Source organism: Sus scrofa, chromosome 8 (assembly GCF_054392235.1).
Source record: "Sus scrofa isolate SSC_HxYL_T2T_F1_AM1 chromosome 8, Sscrofa_HxYL_maternal_Yorkshire_Landrace_v2.0, whole genome shotgun sequence".
Lineage (NCBI taxonomy): Eukaryota > Metazoa > Chordata > Mammalia > Artiodactyla > Suidae > Sus > Sus scrofa.
In genome coordinates this window covers 127,838,658-127,856,568 of record NC_139390.1, presented here as the reverse complement: position 1 = coordinate 127,856,568, position 17,911 = coordinate 127,838,658, and the positions used below count along the sequence as shown (strand labels likewise).

Below are 17,911 nucleotides of genomic sequence, written 5' to 3'. Positions count from 1 at the left end.
TTTTTAATTATAAAAGTCTTCAAAGAAAAGTCAAAGCAAATTGGGACGCCATCATCAAAATCACGAACTACCATTAAAGATTCACAAAATTATCGGGCAACCAAGGTCTAGTACAGTTCCAGAGTATCAAACGTTTTCTGGCTACACACCTCTAAAACAGAATCACTTGTATGTGACATTCCTAAAACGGCAACACAGGCCTAGAAGTTTCCGTGAGTCAGTGCCGGCAAACCCAAACTATGACAAACATACTCTCTCCTTTGGGCGGTAACTATCAACTTTGTGCTCTGGGATCAGCCTGCTTAAAATAAGTTTAAGATGGTGCCTGAACTGGGAAGAAAGCCAGGAGAACGGATAAAGAAAAAAAATCAAACAGAAACCTAACTTTAAAAGTTAAGTTAAACAGTGTCTGAGAACTCTTCCAGAGGATAAAGCCGCGGAAGAACAGATGGATCTACACCCATTCGCACTCTCTGAGGCGTGCGCACAGCGCGGAAAGGATGAATGAATGGAAGACAGGCGCGTGTGAAATGCCGCAGGTCCGGCCGGCAAGCCGACCAGCCCCAGCAGCTATCAGCAGGCCTCGCTCCTCCCCCTTCCCTCCTCCATGACAGCCCAGGCTCAAGCATGGAGGGGCGAGGACAATGTGATCCCCCTTCCAACCACCAGCACCCTTCACCCTACTCTCAGAGCTTTACCGCGCCACCAAGGGTTCTCCTCCCCACCCCGAAACCTTTCTCGCCTCCCGGGTCGCCAACCCCGACAACTCTCGGACATGCTGGAGTAACATGCGCTCGCCCCTCTCGGCTCCCCTCGGCGAGGAAGAACCTTCTCCGCGCGTGCCGCGGCACCACTCCCGCCCAACCCACCCCGTGGCACCGCGCGCTCACCGGCTCCCTGGCCCACCGGTCTAAGAAATCCCGGCGCGCGCCCGGAACCCAAGCCCCTGAGCCAGAGCTCGGGAGGGAGAGAGGGAAAGGCTGCTCCGAGGCTCCCTCCTCCATCTCATTCCAGGCCGGCTCGCCGCCCACCGTCCCTGCGAATCCTGGCGCTCGTTCGGAGCCGGGCCCGCGCCTTCCCATCGCAAAGGCACGATTCCCACACACCTCGCCCAGAGGCCGGATCACGCACCACCCTTATAGACACCTTGCGGCTCCACAGGGGGAGCCGCGCCGCCCCTCCCCCACATCTCTCCCCTAGCTCGCGGGCCCCCACCAGAACGTGTGCTCTACACGCCGTGGCGGCCAGCCTCCGGGGCGCCCCCAATTGTCCGCAGGGAGGTCAGGCCAAAGAAGAGGGGGAGGGGGCGGCAAGGGGTAGCGTGCGCGCTGGGAACGCCGTCCCGCGGGATCCTTCAGTCCGAAAGGAGACGGAGCGCGGGGACCGGTGGGGGTGGGGGCCAAAGGCAATACTCACCGGTTCCACAGTCGCCATCTTAGATCGATCTGATCGCACAACCGCTCCTGAAGGGAGGGGGTGAGAGGAAAAAAATGAGATTCAAACCGGATTGGCCGGCTACTGTTCACGTGACGGACGTGTCCGTTTGGCCCTGGCGGCGCCTGCGCAAGACTGCAGCTGCGTGTTTAACAAGAGGCTTCTGGGAAGTGGAGTCGCTCTCTCGGTGGCTCGCTCTCCCTGTCTCTTTTTTTTAGGCTAGGAAGTTTAAAAAAAAAAAAAAAAAAAAGACTGGTCACGTGGCCGGTGGGTACCGTGCGCGGTTCTCGGCGCAGCGGACACTCGCGTGCTGGAGGGTGGCTTTCAGTCCTCTGCTCTTCCGCCTGGGTAGTTGCTGTCGCACTCACTGCCAGGCATGCCTCCTGTGCCCTTTGTCGCCCTGTCCTCCCATCTTCCTCGGAAGGTTGGGAACTGTAGGCTCAACACGCACAATAAGGCTTCATTTGCTTAGTTGAGGTCCTAGGACAAGTTGCCTGTGTGTTTATTTAATTTTCTTTTGACTTCCCACCATTTTCTCTTAGTTCCAAAAAGAGGCGGCGAGGGAAAATCGTTAAGCAATCAACCCTCCCCCGTCCCCCGGCTCCGCTAACGCTGGTGGTCACTCATTGCCATCACTGCGAAAGGGAGTGGCGGAACCGCCCACAGTAACCACTTGCCACAGTTCGGGGGAGGGGGAGTGCACCCGACAGCTTTTCGTGTTCCAACTCCTGAGATTAAAATCTCAGGGCTAAATCTTGCGTGGAAGTAAAAATTATCTGAAGTTCTGTCCTCTCGATTGCACTGTTCTGCTTCGACGTGAAGGGAAATAGCCCAAGTCCAGGTGCCAGCCAGGGAAGCCACTCCGGCCCCCGCTGACTAAGCCCTGGACTGACCGTCAGGAGTCGTTAGGCTGGGTCAACTATGACTCTTGACGTTGACTCATTCTCCTTAGGCAAGTGACTTAATCATTCAGTGCCTCAGCTTTTTCATTTATGAACCACAGATGGTAATACACTTACCTCACAAGGGTATGCTGTGGTAATGATTGTAACCAGCTTTGAAAATGCATCAGACTCTATAAATGCTTCATAATAAGCAACCTCGTGCCTTCGTAAGGATCAGCTGCTTCCCTTACTGTTCTTTAAACAATGTTTTAAATTTTTCTTTTGCTTATGTTGTTACATTATCATGTACACCAATGCAATTTTAAAAGTTTCGAGACAATGTTTTTATAACTAGCTACCCTCCATAGAGGCTTTAATGTTTAGGAAAATATTGTTATAATCACTGGCAATTAGAGGTTTATCCCCAGAGTGACATCCGACGTTTTCTTCCCCGCTAAGATACTGTGCTGTCATTTCTTTCTTTTTTTCTTTTTTTTGCTTGTGCTGTCATTTCTGAAGACAGTCTTACTCTGCACAGTCTGGTTATCCATATAAAAAAACAGAAGAAATCTAGCAGAGTGCTACTGCAAGATTTTAATGAGGAAGATATTATATCATTACTATTTCCCATGCTTCTTAAGAATGTTAACACCAGAAAAATCAGTATAATCAGGCTACCTGTGCCTGCCTGCTTTAGTGCTGCTGATGTCCAGAGCTGTGTCATACCTATTATTGAGTACATAATGGTTGCTTGAGTTGACTAACACATAATTGAGACTGTAATAAGAGCTCAAAACCATTTCCTGCTCATATGCTTTGGTTTACCTGGATGTCAGAGATGATTAATGAAAGCTTTGGTCCAGTCAGCTTAGCTCTAGTAGGTTTAAAGTAATAGAGTTCTAAAAAATAAAATAAAACAAATTGGATAAAGAGGTTTCTATTTGCAGAGACTATGTGCTCTTAATTAAACTATCCAAAGTAATTATAGGCAATCCCAGTGATATCTTCTGTTAGTTAAAAGTAGTATCTGATGGGAGTTCCTGTTGTGGCGCAGTGGAAGTGAAACCGACTAGGAACCATGAGGTTGTCAGTTCCATCCCTGGCCCCACTCAGTGGGTTAAGGATCTGGCCGTGCTGTGAGCTGTGGTGTAGGTTGCAGACTCGGCTTGGATCTGATGTTGCTATGGCTGTGGTGTAAGCCGGCAGCTGTAGCTCCAGGTGGACCCCTGGCCTGGGAATCTCCATATGCTGTGGGTGCCATCCTAAAAAAAAAAAAAGTAGTATCTCAATATCTTTGAGGAGATAATATAGATGTATTATTTTCCCAATGCTGCTAGATAACAGATTTAAAATTTAAAAACACTTCAATCTCTATATGGGACTGAAAACCACTGATATTCTCAAACTTTAATGATAGCTCCCATTTTATTAACTCTCTTGATCAAAACACTCTTCACTTTTGGTAATCATCCTAGTACTTCTATGGTGCATATATATGCACCTATTCTTCAGAGCTTAATTTCTCTCATTTTGTATGTATTTTGTTGCATGTGTTTTGTGGCATATTCATGTGTCCTTGCTTAACATCACTATTAGATTCCACCATGTCAAAGACTTGGTGATTAAGTTTTTAATCTATGTGTGTCTATGGTTTTGTTTTGGCCAATCTGAAATGTACAGAGAAGAAAATTTATACTATATTAATCTACAAATGTACATTTGTTACATTACTACCATATTTGTGTTTGCATTTAAAGAAAAGAGAATAAAAAGATTTTTTTAAGTGGGAAATGGTATTGAGATACTATTCTACTTGATCTCATTATCTAGTTAATACATAACTAATAGCCCAGTGTAATATCATGGTAACAATTATTTATAAGCCTAAATTATTGGTCATCATTTAAGAATGTAAAAATAGTCATTATCTTTTCTCTACATATTTTCCTGAGGCTGCTTTATTACTAGTCTATAGATTTTAACTCACGGTAAAAAGACGTTAAATAATGTAATAGAATGCATAATAAAAACATCACATCATTTTTATCATGTATTTTATTTAGGTTTTCTAGATAACCAAAGTCATTGTTTTGCTGGGCATTGTTCAACTATGGTTCAAACTAATTACATTTGCTATGATCAGTCGATCCCTCAAAAATATCACTGCTACCCTGTCTAGGATTTTTCTTTTCTTTCTTTCATTGGCTGTGTCCCCTGCCTAAGATTTTTTTTTAAACAGGCCTTGTAATTTTAGACATTCTGTTAATTTAGATGCCTCTATCAGTCTCTGACTAGTAGTAAGCAATCCTTTTTCTTAAAATGAATAGGCTTTGAGCATGATGACATGAAATTGTATAATAAATGATCCTTAATATTTAATGCTGCATATTAACTTTAGATATAATCTAAACTGCCTCTAGTTAACATTAACTTCTTATAAACCTTTTTCATTCTCTTTTAAACCTGGTTATACTTTATACTCTATTTTTTTAATTGTTACTGTTATTTTCTACAGTGATGTTCCTTTAAGAAAGCCCTAAAATGATGGCTTCTAACAGTATAAGTAATCTTTTCAATTACGATTATATAGGAGTTGCCTTGTGGCACAGTGGGTTAAGTATCCAGCATTGTTACTACAGCAGCCCAGGTTGTTCTTCGATCCTTGGCCCAGGAACATCTACATGCCACAGGCAAGCCCAAAACAAAACCAAAAACAAAACAAAACAATTACATAGTTTACTATTTGAGAGCATTAGTTCTGATGTCAAGTTATCGTTCACAATCTCAATTCTACCGTTTGCTGTAAGACCACACAGATTATTTAGTCTCTTTGTCTCTCATTTTTGTCATGAGCTGGATGGGCACAATAATAGTACTTATCTTGTATAGTTAGTGTGAGAAATGAGTTAATCCATGCTTAGAATAGTTCTTAGAACACAGTAAGTACTCAATGTTAACTATAACTACCATGATGTAATATTATATTAACATAAATTTCTTATTTCTACTTTTTGTAGCGTAATATGCTTAAGAAATCTTTTATGCAGAGAACCAACCCTGCCCATTCTCTTTAAGGATATTCCAAGCTTTCAGAATCAACTAACGTTTATTGATTTCTTATAACATACTGAGTTTTTTGGTTTTTTATTTACCTTTTCTTGGGCCACTCCCGCGGCATATGGAGGTTCCCAGGCTAGGGGTCGAATTGGAGCTGTAGCCACTGGCCTACGTCAGAGCCATAGCAACTCAGGATCCGAGCCGCGTCTGCAACCTACACCACAGCTCACGCCAATGCCGGATCCTTAACCCACTGAGCAAGGCCAAGGCTCAAACCCGCAACCTCATGGTTCCTAGTTGGATTCATTAACCACTGCGCCATGACGGGAACTCCTATACTGAGTATTTTTCACATCAATTAATTCATTTATCTTTATTACAAATACATGAATTAAACATTATCACCCCCATCTTATAAAGAAACAGACTCAGTAAAGTTAGGGAACACAAGCAAGTCCACACAGGCATTGGTGAGTCAGAATTCAAACCTGGTTTTCTTTTTTTTTTTTCTTTCTTTCTTTTTTTTTGCTTTTTAGGGCCGCCCCTGCAGCATATGGAAGTTCCCAAGCTAGGGCTCAAATCGGAGCTGTAGCTACCAGCCTACACCACAGCTCACAGCAACGCCAGGTCCTTAACTCACTGAGTGAGGCCAGGGGTCGAACCTGCATTCTCATGGATGCTAGTCAGATGTGTTAACCACTGAGCCAGGATGGGAACTCCAAACAGTTTTCTTGGCTCCAACATTCTTTCCTCCAAACCACAGCTACTTTGCTCTGGCAGAGTCTTCCAATACCTTTGTCTCTTTGAAAGACTTCTAAAACCAAGTTCATGTACATAACTGACAATTCAAAAAGTACTAAGTTAGCAATGGTAAAAGTGTAATTGTTGAAAGTTATTTAAAGGACATGGAGGGCTCAGGCACTTCCTTTTTGGACTGTAAAATCTGCTTAGCATCCTGAGTTACAGAAATATAAATAGTTCACTACCCATATAAAGAAGTGTGACTAAGAACCAAAAGGGTGCAGCTAACAAGCACCATAACAAGCACTCATTCACCTAATGGCTGGGACAGTCACTTAGTTTCTTCCCTTGTTTCATTTGGATCTCTGCTCAATTCCATCTCCTGAGAGAAGGCTTCTGTGGCCACCCTGTCTAAATCAGCATGCTCATTACTGTTTACCTCTTTACCCTGGTTTATTTTTCTTCAGACCACTGCATAACCCTACCTCTAAACCCAATATCAAAATTATTTAATTGTTGGTTGTCTCCACTAATAAAATAGTAGCTTCATGATGCTTTATAAGTAGTTTGCTAACAAATATATGGGAAAAAACCAAATCTAATTTTAAAAACTTCATAAAAGTCTAGCCTCGGAACTAATAATGTAGTAGGAAAATTACTATATGCCAGGCATCATGTTAAACAGTTTACATGCATTGATAATACCTCATTTTATCTTCAACATTCTGAGCTAGATAAGGAAACTTGAGGTTAAATAACTCAGCTCTGTCCTCAGGCCTCTTAACACTATATAATATTGACAAGTCTGTCAATAGAGAATTATTATTGGACTGCCTAATAAGAAAGATAGTTGTCTAGCTTGGGGTTAATAGATCCAGATCCAGACTATTGCCTTTGGAATGGATTAGCATTGAGATCCTGCTGTGTAGCGCTGGGAAATATGCGAGGTCACTCACGATGGAGCCTGATAATGTGAGAAAAAAGAATGTATACATGATGTGTAACTGGGTCACCACGCTGTACAGTAGGAAAAAAAAAAGGTAAAAATTCAAAAAAAAAGATAGTTGTCTGAAATAATGAGAAATAATCTGCAAAGAGTACATGAGAAATTCACGTAAGTAGTATGCTGGGCCAATAATAAGGTACCGTAAATAAATTGAATTTACCTTTTAAAATTGAAATTAGAAACAATTTAGGAGTTCCCGTCGTGGCGCAGTGGTTAACGAATCCGACTAGGAACCATGAGGTTGAGGGTTCGGTCCCTGGCCTTGCTCAGTCGGTTAATGATCCGGCGTGGCCGTGAGCTGTGGTGTAGGTTGCAGACGCGGCTCGGATCCCGCGTTGCTGTGGCTCTGGTGTAGGCCTGAGACTACAGCTCCAATTAGACCCCTAGCCTGGGAACCTCCATATGCCGTGGGAGCGGCCCAAGAGATACCAAAAAAAAAAAAAGAAATTAAGCAGAAACAAAGGAAAATAAATAAATAAATATTGTTTAAAAAAAAGGAAACAATTTAAATATATGAGATGAAATCAGTAGTCTTTAGTACTAATCCACAAGATTGTAAACACCCAAAATTTGAGAGCTTTGGGTGGAACTTCAGGGAGGCATGGCTGGATTTTCATTGCTACATACATGAGTAAGTGCTTACATAGAACTAGTCTAAAGAAAGAAATGTGTTGGAGCTTCTGTTGTGGCCCAGCGGTAACGAGCATGACTAATATCCATAAGGACTAGGGTTCGCTCCCTGACCTCACTCAGTGGGTCAAGAATCTGGCAATGCCTTGTGAGCTGTGGTGTAGGTTGCAGATGTGGTTTGGATCTGGTGTTGCTGTGGCTGAGGCGTAGGCCAGCAGCTGCAGCTAGCCTGGGAACTTCTGTATGCCTTGGGAGTGGCCCTCAAAAAAGAAAGGTTTTAATGAATGGGAGTTGGTCTGTTGGCCATCTATAAAAGAGGCATCTAGAATGACAATATTTGACAATCTAGCATTTTTCTGGGGACAGGGTGCCCTAGTGCAAAAATATGGAACTCTAGTCCATTGGCCCTCATTGGAATAGATTATTAAGGACACCAACCATACAGCTAGTTGTTTTTAATTTTTTTTTAAATTTGGGGAGTTCCCTTCATAGCTCAGTGGTTAACAAACCCAACTAGGAACCATGAGGATGGGGGTTCGATCCCTGGCCTTGCTCTGTGGGTTAAGGATCCAGTGCTGCCGTGAGCTGTGGCGTAGGTTGCAGATGCAGCTCAGACCTCCACCCCTCTGTCCCCCGCCACAACACCATTGCTGTGGCTGTGGTGTAGGCTGGCAGCTGTAGCTCTGATTCAACCCCCAGCCTGGGAACTTCCATATGCTGTGGGTGTGGCCGTAAAAGGGAAAAAAAAAAAATTAAAGTTTCTGTTTTTTTGGCTTTGGGTGCAGCATGTGGAAGTTTTCAAGCCAGGGATCAACTCACACCACAGTTGCAAAATGCACCACCGCGGCAGCAATGCAGGATCCTTAACCTGATGCACCACAACGTAACTTCCTAATTTGTCTTGTTGTAAATCCAGGTTCACCAAGCAACAACATGATAAACATATATTCTGGTATTAATTTGTACGTAGGACTGATATGGATACATGCACATCTAGACTACTAAATAGTTATATTGCTCAGAGTCCATTGTTTAAAAGGCACTATGTTTTGTTTTGTTGGGGCTGCAACCATGGCATGTGGAAGTTCCCATGGAAGTTCCTGGGCAAGGGATTAAATCTGAGCTGCAACTGCAACCAATGCTGTAGCAATGTTGGATCCTTAACCCACAGAACTGGGCCAGGATCAAACCCGAGCCTCTGAAGCAACCCCAGCTGTCCCAGAGACAATGTAGGATCCTTAACTTGCTGCACCACAGAAAGTCCCAAGGCACTAAGCTTTTTAGTTTGTTTTATACTCTATGAGCTCGGCCAAGGCTCACAGCAACTCGGGATCCTTAACCCACTGAGCAAGGCCAGGGATCAAACGTGCTTCCTCATGGATACCAGTCTGATTCATTTCCACTGAGCCATGACTGGAACTCCAATTTTGGAAATTTTTAAGTCTACAAAATGTTGAAACAGTACAATAAACACCTAGAAACCTTTCATCTGGCTTCTCTAGGTATTAATCTTTGAATCAGTAAGGATTGATAATATTCATGGAGTTCTCTTGTTGCTCAGTAGGTTCAGGATCTGGCATTGTCACTGAAGAGGCTCAGGTTGTGGGTTCGATCCCCATGCTGTGGATGCAGCCAAAACAAAAAACAACAACAACAAAAAACCACTCAAAAAAAAATGTTCATGAATAATTGAAAAGTGATAGCACCCAATGGGGCTTGTCCCTCAGAATTGTGGAAATAGTTAATAGCATGGAGTCTCTAGGTGCAAAAGAGATGGGCAGCCAACAAGGGACTATTTGAATTGTTGCAGGAAAAATGGGACATGTCCAAGAGGCTGGTCATGTTTCAGGACCTGGGTGAGCTGCCAAGTGAGGATCTTTGGCTTAGTGCAAGAAAGAATTCAAGACTGAGCCATAGTAGGAGTTCCTATTGTGGAACAGTGGAAACGAACCAGACTGGGAACCTTCAGGTTGTGGGTTCGATCCCTGGCCTCGATCAGTGGGTTAAGGATCCGGCATTGCCGTGAGCTGTGGTGTAGGCTGAAGGCAAGGCTCGGATCTGGCATTGCTGTGGCTGTGATGTAAGCCAGTGGCTATAGCTCTGATTAGACCCCTAGCCTGGGAACCTCCATATGCCGTGGGTGTGGCCCTAAAAGGACAAAAGACAAAAAAAAAAAAAAAAAAAGAGTGAGCCATAGTAAAGTGAAAGCAGATTTATTCAGGGAGATATACACTCCATAGACAGAGTTTGGGCCATCTCAGAAATTGAGAGGAAGCCCCAAAATATGGGGTGGTTGCTTCTTATGGGCTGGGTAATTTCATATGCCAATGAGTGGGAGGAATATTCTAATTATTTTGGAGAAGGGGTAGGGATTTCCAGGAATTGGGGCACTATCCACTTCTGACCTTTTATGGTTGGCCTTAGAACTGACCTGGCACCTGTGGGCCTGTCATTCAGCATATGCTAATGTATTTCCATGATGAGGCTCAAGGTCCACTGGAAGTCGAATCTTGCCATCTTCGGCCTAACGAGTTCTAACCAGTTTTTGTGATATTCTGTTCTTCTTAATGGTTGTGTCCTGCTCTCTTCCTTCCTGTTTCAGAATTTTGTCATCAAAAAATCAAATCAATGATGGATGATAAGGAGGTTGAAGGTATCCATTTAACAAAAGGACCAATAAAACATTACAATTTTTTGCCCAATTCCTAGATTTGAGCCAGTTTTCATTCTCAAAATCCATCAGCTGGAGTTAGGTGCCTAGGAGAAAGAAACCATGCATGGCCAGTAATGGGGTAACATTTTCCCCAGTTCTTCCCTAAATGATCTCTGGCTATTTATTTGGTTAATTGTATACTTTGGAAAAGGAAGTACCCAAACTAATACTGATGAATTCAGGTCTGACTTTACATTGATACCCAGAGCCTTGAAGCATCATCCTGGGTTCTCTCTTAGATGAGGGCACATGGGTTTCAGGTAATAAATGGAATCCTGGTCAGGGTCTAGCTCACAGTGAATTCACTGTGTCACAAACCTACCAGTGGTGATTTTACCATTCCCTAAATAATAACCGGAATAGACATATTCAGTAGTTGAAACTTTGGCCCTTGAGTGAAGAAGTATCACAGTGGGGAAGGCCAAGTGAAACCCTCTGAAACTACTTCTCCTCCCCCACTGAATTCTGTTAAGTCAATAAGCCAAAAGCAATATATTTCTGGAAAGGATAGTAATAATTAGTACCATTGATAAAATGCAAAAGGACACATGGATGGTGGTCCCTATCATGTCTTGATTTAATTCATAAATCTGGCCCATGCAAAAAACAGATAGATCCAAAACCATGGCATTAAACAATTGAAAATCAAGTGGAAGCCCCAACTGCAGCTGCTGTACCAGATTATAGCAGATTTAACGTGGCCTCAGAACATGGTATATATCCATTAATTTGGTGACATTTCTTTTCTCTCCCTACCAAAATGGTGATTAGAGGAGTTCCTGTCGTGGCTCAGTGGTTAGCGAATCTGACTAGGAACCATGAGGTTGAGGGTTCGATCCCTGGCCTTGCTCAGTGGGTTAAGGATCCTGCATTGCTGTGAGCTGTGGTGTAGGTTGAAGATACGGCTCGGATCCCGCATTGCTGTGGCTGTGGTGTAGGCCGGTGGCTACAGCTCTGATTAGACCCCTAGCCTGGGAACCTCCATATGCCGCGGGAGTGGCCCAAGAAAGGCAAAAAGACAAAAAAAAAAAAAAAAAAAAGACCTAAATGGAGATTAGAGAGATTTGCCCTTGCATGGACAGGACAGGGTGCATTTATAATTTTGCTCTTGGGCTATGTTATAATATAGCATATTATAGAGTTCTGTCATAATACAGTCCGATGAGGTTTGAAAGTCTGAACATCGTGCAAACATCACATTGACCCACTATATCAATGTCATTATTCTGATCAAACTGGATAAGCAAACAAGGCTAGTACACTGGAAACCTTGGCAGGACATATATGAACTAGAGGGTGGAAAAAAAAATCCCACTAAGATTCAGGAGTCTGTCACAAAAATACACTTTTCAGAGGTCTAATAGTCAGGGTCATGCCAGGATATCCATCCAAACTAAAGACCCAATTCTGTCATCTCACATCTCCCACAATGAAAAAGGAAGTACGACATCAGATATGCCTCTTCAGACTCTAAAGGCAGCGTATTCTACATCTGGGAACAAGTGAAAAGAAAGACTAATAGCTTTGAGCAGGGCCCAGAGGAGAAAGGGCTTTGAAGTAGGATCAGACTGCAATCTACTTTGAAGTAGGATCAGATTGTGGTGCAATCTGCCCCTTGGGCCATATGATCTAGAAGATCTGATAAAAGATGACATGTGGAATTTTTGTTAAGCCCTGGTGGGGTAATCACAGTGCAGGCCTCTGGGGTTCTAGAGCAAGGCCATGACATTTGCAGCAGAGAATTTTACTCCTTTTGAAAAACAATTTCTGGCATGCTCTCAGACCCCAGTAGAAGAAAAGTACTTGACCGTGGGATACCAAGTGACCATATAGTTGTAACTACCCTGATGAACTGGGTTCTGTCAGACCAATTCCATCAACTCACAAGGTTAGGCAACTTAGCAATGATGTATTATGAGATGAAAGAGGTACATTTGGTATGTAACATAGGCAAGACCAGAGGGCGCAAGCAGATTGCATCATTACCTCTCCTTTAATGTGCACCATGGCTACACGGCAAATTCCTCATAAACAGCTGATGGAGGAGGAAAAGTTCAAGTTTGAATCGTGGCTGGCTTAACTCAATATGTGGATGCAAGATAAAAATAGAAAAATCACTACAGTCTCACCTTTTTTTTTTGTCTTTTTAGGGCCGTACCCAAGGCATATGGAGGTTCCCAGGTTAGAGGTCAAATCAGAGCTGTAGCCACCGGCCTACACCACAGCCACAGGCACAGCAACGCCAGATCCAAGCTGCTTCCTTGACCTCTGCTGCAGCTTGTGGCAACGCAGGTTCCTTAACCCACTGAGCAAGGCCAGGGATCGAATCTGCATCCTCAAGGATACTAGTTGGGTTCTTCACCCATTGAGCCACAACAGGAACTCTTAGCCCCACCTTTTTAGGGTGTAGCCTTAAAAAACACCAGTGAGGGCGTTCCCATCGTGGCGCAGTGGTTAACGAATCCGACTAGGAACCATGAGGTTGCAGGTTCAGTCCCTGCCCTTGCTCAGTGGGTTAAGGATCTGGCATTGCCGTGAGCTGTGGTGTAGGTTGCAGACGAGGCTCGGATCCCGCGTTGCTGTGGCTCTGGCGTAGGCCAGTGGCTACAGCTCCGATTTGACCCCTAGCCTGGGAACCTCCATATGCCGAGGGAGCAGCCCAAAGAAATAGCAAAAAGACAAAAAAAAAAAAAAAAAAAAAACCACCAGTGAGGAGTTCCCATTGTGGCTCAGCGGTAACGAACCTGACTAGGATCCATGAGGACGCAGGTTCGATCCTTGGCCCCACTCAGTGGGTTAAGGATCTGGTGTTGCCCCAAGTTGTGACTTAGGTTGTAGATGTGGCTTGGATGTGGTGTTGCTGTGGCTGTGGTGTAGGCTGGCAGCTGCAGTTCCAATTGGACCCCTAGCCTGGGAACTTCCACATGCTGCAGGTGTGGGCCCTAAAAAGAAAAAAAAAACATTGGCCAGTGAAATTCCTCCCAAATGGTCTGTTGTGTTGTGGGTCCTCTACTTTGTGTGGAAAGATTACTGACCCCAGGTTAGAACCTATATAAACATATAAGTATATATGCTAATGGTGAATGGCTTGTTCACTTGGACAGGGGTCTGAAGGAAGATTAAAGTAGGTCTGGGATAAACAGAGAGCATGTGGATAAACAGATGAGAAGGAACACAAAGGATGAGGATATTTGTACTCATGTTAATGTCCACCAGAGAGCATCCATCACGGAAGAAACATAAACAATCAAGAAAACAAAATGACTTGGCACTTGATGTTAGCCAGGCTTTGTCACCAGCCACCTCAGTGTTCGAACAGCGGGTTCGAGAACAGAATATCCATGGTAACAGGGAGTGGAGACTGTGCATGGGCCCCAACAGACAGATTTCACTTACCAAGTCTAATCCATCTACTGCCACTGGCAAACTCCAACTCAGCAGACAAAGAGAGGAATCACTTCCCGTGTTGTTGCAGCTGAGGCCTAGGTCGCAACTGTAGCTCAGATCTTACCCCTGGCCAGGGAATTCCATATGCCACCGGGCAGCCAAAAAACAAACAAAAAAACTGCTACAGAAATAATTCATATGTCATGACCTAAGGGATTATTATTGTCACTTAGGATAATACAGTTTGAGAATGTGGCTGAATGTTGTTATACATAGATGGGTGGCTATTTCTATTCTGTATTTAGAAATGCTAAAATCCTGGAGTTCCCTGGTGGCTTAGCAGGTTAAGGATCCAGCATCGTCACTGCTGTGGCTCTGGTTTCAGCTGTGACAAAGATTCAATCCATGGCCGAGGAACTTCTGCATGCCGCAGGTGTGGCCACGAAAAATAAAATTTACAAGAAGAAATCCTAAAGTTCTGAAATGGTAATTTCCCTGATTTTTTTTTTTTTTTGCTTGGATTGAGAACAGATAGAAGTTCAGCATTCAAACCAACTGACACTATAGTCTCCAATCCCTACTACCAAATTCTAGCCCTGGCTCTTAGCGCAAAAATCTTCCCACTAAGTGACATTAGGTTATTGTATTAGTTAGAGTTCTTCAGAGAAACAGAATCAACAGGACATATAAATAGGTAAAAAGGACATGTATATGGGTGTGTGTATTTTTTGTCGACCTTATAAGAGGTCACAGTAACCAACACTTGGTATTTGCAGATATGAATTGTGTAAATTGTCAATGATACATCATCTAATGTACAGCCCTCTGTCTCAAAAAACTTATATGACTGTGTTTTGCCTTCTAATTAAAGGTGGAACAGTTCTTAGAGCTTTCTGAGATGCTATTCCCAGGTTATAATCCTCAATGGGTAAAATTTTCCATTTTTTCTTAGATCAACTGATTAATTTTTTCACATGATTTATCCAAATTCTAGGAACATGGCTGTCCCAAACTCCAAATCTCACAGCCATATTACAAGTTTGCCACCATAATGGTCCTGACTCCCGTGGTCCTATGTTAAAGGGACCCCAGGGAAAGATGGGTTCTAAGTCAGGTGCCCACGCCTGGACCAATCAACAAAGGTCAGCAGGTGTAGAGTATTATGATTGACCTAACTTGGGTTATAAACTCACTCTTGGAGCAGTCAATTCTGCCTGGTGGGGTGGGTAGCATTAGTAACAATGTAATGACTCCTTGTGAGTCAGAGAGTTGGAAGAGAGGGAAGAATCCGTTACAGAAAAGGGGGAAGGAGTAATGCACTCCCAAGATGGGAGTGTTTAGTAGAGAACAAAACCCAAGACAAGCGCTTAATATCATACAAAGATGAATAATTAATCAGACCGACCAACCTAGACCATATAAAATGCCTAATCTCTTCAAAGGAGTAAAAACTAAAGCATATTTTCAAAGAATAATCATTTGAAACTATCCAAAGGGATACATATCAACATATTAGCCATGATTATTTCTGGGGAACATGCAGCGGGAAGGGGTCATGGAGCAGAATTTCACTTTCTACACTTCTACAGTGTCTGAAATTTTTTATTAGTATGACTATATTTCCAGTGTACCAAATCTTGTGAAGAAAGAGCAGAAAGACCCAAGATTCCTTAAAAGTCTCTTAAGCAACAGAAATAAGGAAATGCTATATTTGCAAACTAACAGAGCTGTCACGGGTGATGAAAAATAGGAGTTCCCACTGTGGCACAAAGGCACGAGTTGGACCCCTGTCGAGACGGGTTTAAGAATCCAGGGTTGCTGATTCCATCCCTGGCCTGAGAACTTCCATATGCTATGGGTGCAGCCATTTAAAAAAGAAGAAGAAGAAGAGGCGTTCCCGTTGTGGCTCTGTGGTAACAAATCTGACTAGTATCCATGAGGACTGGGGTTTGATCCCTGGCATCGTTCAGCAGATCAGGGATCTGGCATTGCTATGAGAACTGCGGTGTAGGTCACAGACGCGGCTGGGCTATAGCGTTGCTGTGGCTGTGGTGTGGGCTGGGCTGCTGTAGCTCCAATTCGACCCCTAGCCTGGGAACCTCCATATGCTGGGGGTGTGGCTCTACAAAGCAGAAAAAAGAAAAAGAAACCAGAATCTATAGAATGTACCAGAAACAGATTCTGTAGATTTGAAATGAAGAACGAGTAGCTGTTTATTCTCTGAAGGAAGAATGTCTGCAAGAGAAATAAAATCCAAACAGATGAAATTGGTAAGATATGGTTAGGAGGTCCCAAAGCACTTTGGAGTCTAGAGGGGTAAGAAAGACAAGTCAGTAGAGGAATCTGAGGCAAGAGAGTTTGTCAGGACTGGTTCAAATATTTCTAAGGCCTAGGTTGCTGAGGTAGACGTGTAACCAATAATGTAACACAAAATGACAAAATGGGGTGGGGGTAAAAGTGCTAAAAGCAGGGATGATACGAAGTGATGAGTACGCTTCCTCAGGGTGAGAATGGAATTAGGAAATACAATGTATGGCTTGGTTACGTAGGACTTGACATTTTTTTAAATAAATTTTAAAAAATTGGCCAAATGCTATTCCGCACTGAGACAGAATTTCCCTTTAGAATAGATCTTTTTTTTTTCTCTGAGAAGAATCACTGGAGTGGCTGCTCTTAGTTATGTAAATGTAAGAATCTAGGCAATCCTGGCTCTTTATTTTGTGGCTTGACAAAGCCTGCCCTTCCTAATGCCTCTTGATATGCAAATTTTCATAGAAAATACGGAACCTCCTGGGTGGAAAGGAACCAAGACCTTGACCTCTTGTCTTTTTCTATTCCAATTTATTATAGTCCATTTAATAGATTGAGATGGTCTATGGACACCAAAGGCATCAGGAATTAGCCACGAAGAAAGTGGGTGTCTGGGCATAGGGACCAAGCCCTATATGGCATATATGTGGCTCACCAGGAAGCTTTCCCCCTTGCCACATCACCTCTTACTTGTCTTGGAGGGTGCGGTCCCAAATATAAATTAAAATGCTGTAGCTTTGGGGCCTAGACCTAGGGAGACCTGGCCCCTATTTGAAGCAGAAAGACTATCAATGTTGGGTTAGTAGCCAAAATCCTACCCCTGAACTAGGGCTATTACTGAATTAGGCCTTTTTTTTTTTTTTTTTTTTTTTTGTCTTTTTGCCATTTCTTGGGCCGCTGCCATGGCATATGAAGGTTCCCAGGCTAGGGGTTGAACTGGAGCTGTAGCCGCCGGCCTATGCCAGAGCCACAGCAACGCGGGATCTGAGCTGCATCTGTGACCCACACCACAGCTCATGGCTACGCCAGATCCTTAACCCACTGAGCAAGGCCAGGGATTGAACCCACAACCTCATGGTTCCCAGTCGGATTCGTTAACCACTGAGCCATGACGGGAACTCCATGGGGCCACTTTTTTAATCCTTCAATAGCTAAGCAGTTTGGAATTAGAATAGGCCTCCTTGGATTGAGTAAATTTCTAGGCTTTTTAATAATTCCAGAGGAAATGCTAAAACAGAATGTCTCACAATACTGAGTAGAAATTACCGAAATCAATAAAGATGACAGAAAAAGTTTAGAGAAGCACAACTGGATTGTGTTTTGGGTTTTTTTTTTCTTTTTTCTTTCTTTTTTGGCCACCCCATGGCATACGGAGTTCCCTGGCCAGGGATCAGATCCCAGCTGCAGTTGTGACCTAAGCAGAAGTTGCAGCAATGCTGGATCCTTAATCCACTATGCTGTGCCTGCATCCCAGCACTCCCAAGACATGGCCGAGCGGTTGCACTGTATGCTGCCTGAACAACTGCGATTTAACAAAGGAGAGGGAGTTGGTGATGGTTTCCCACCACGAGTGTACTAGGGTTGGGGTAAGATAATTCTTGGTTGTCCGGGGCTATTTAATGTGTTTAGCAGTGTCCCTTGCTTCAACCCACTAGATGCCTGTAGCACTCGTCTTCCCGAGTTGTGATCTGAATGTCTCCAGATATTGCCACATGCTCCCTGCAGAGCAAAAATACCCCAGGTTGAGAA

General features: G+C 43.6%; 1 protein-coding gene across 3 annotated transcripts in view; it reads right to left on the bottom strand.

Annotated features, from left to right (window-relative positions):
• Positions 1 to 1,447, bottom strand: part of EIF4E (eukaryotic translation initiation factor 4E) — a 54,738-nt gene extending 53,291 nt beyond the window's left edge. For 2 of the 3 annotated variants that reach the window (XM_084973366.1, XM_003129314.6), the window contains exon 1: positions 1,417 to 1,447. Coding sequence is in view for 2 of the 3 variants with exons in the window: in XM_003129314.6 (XP_003129362.1) it covers positions 1,417 to 1,434 (18 nt within the window). In the remaining variant the exon portion in view is untranslated. Of the gene's footprint in view, positions 1 to 890; positions 1,196 to 1,416 lie in introns of those variants that run through there. The other variant, XM_005656555.4, reaches the window with a different exon arrangement.
• Between the last annotated feature and the right edge of the window lie 16,464 nt (positions 1,448 to 17,911).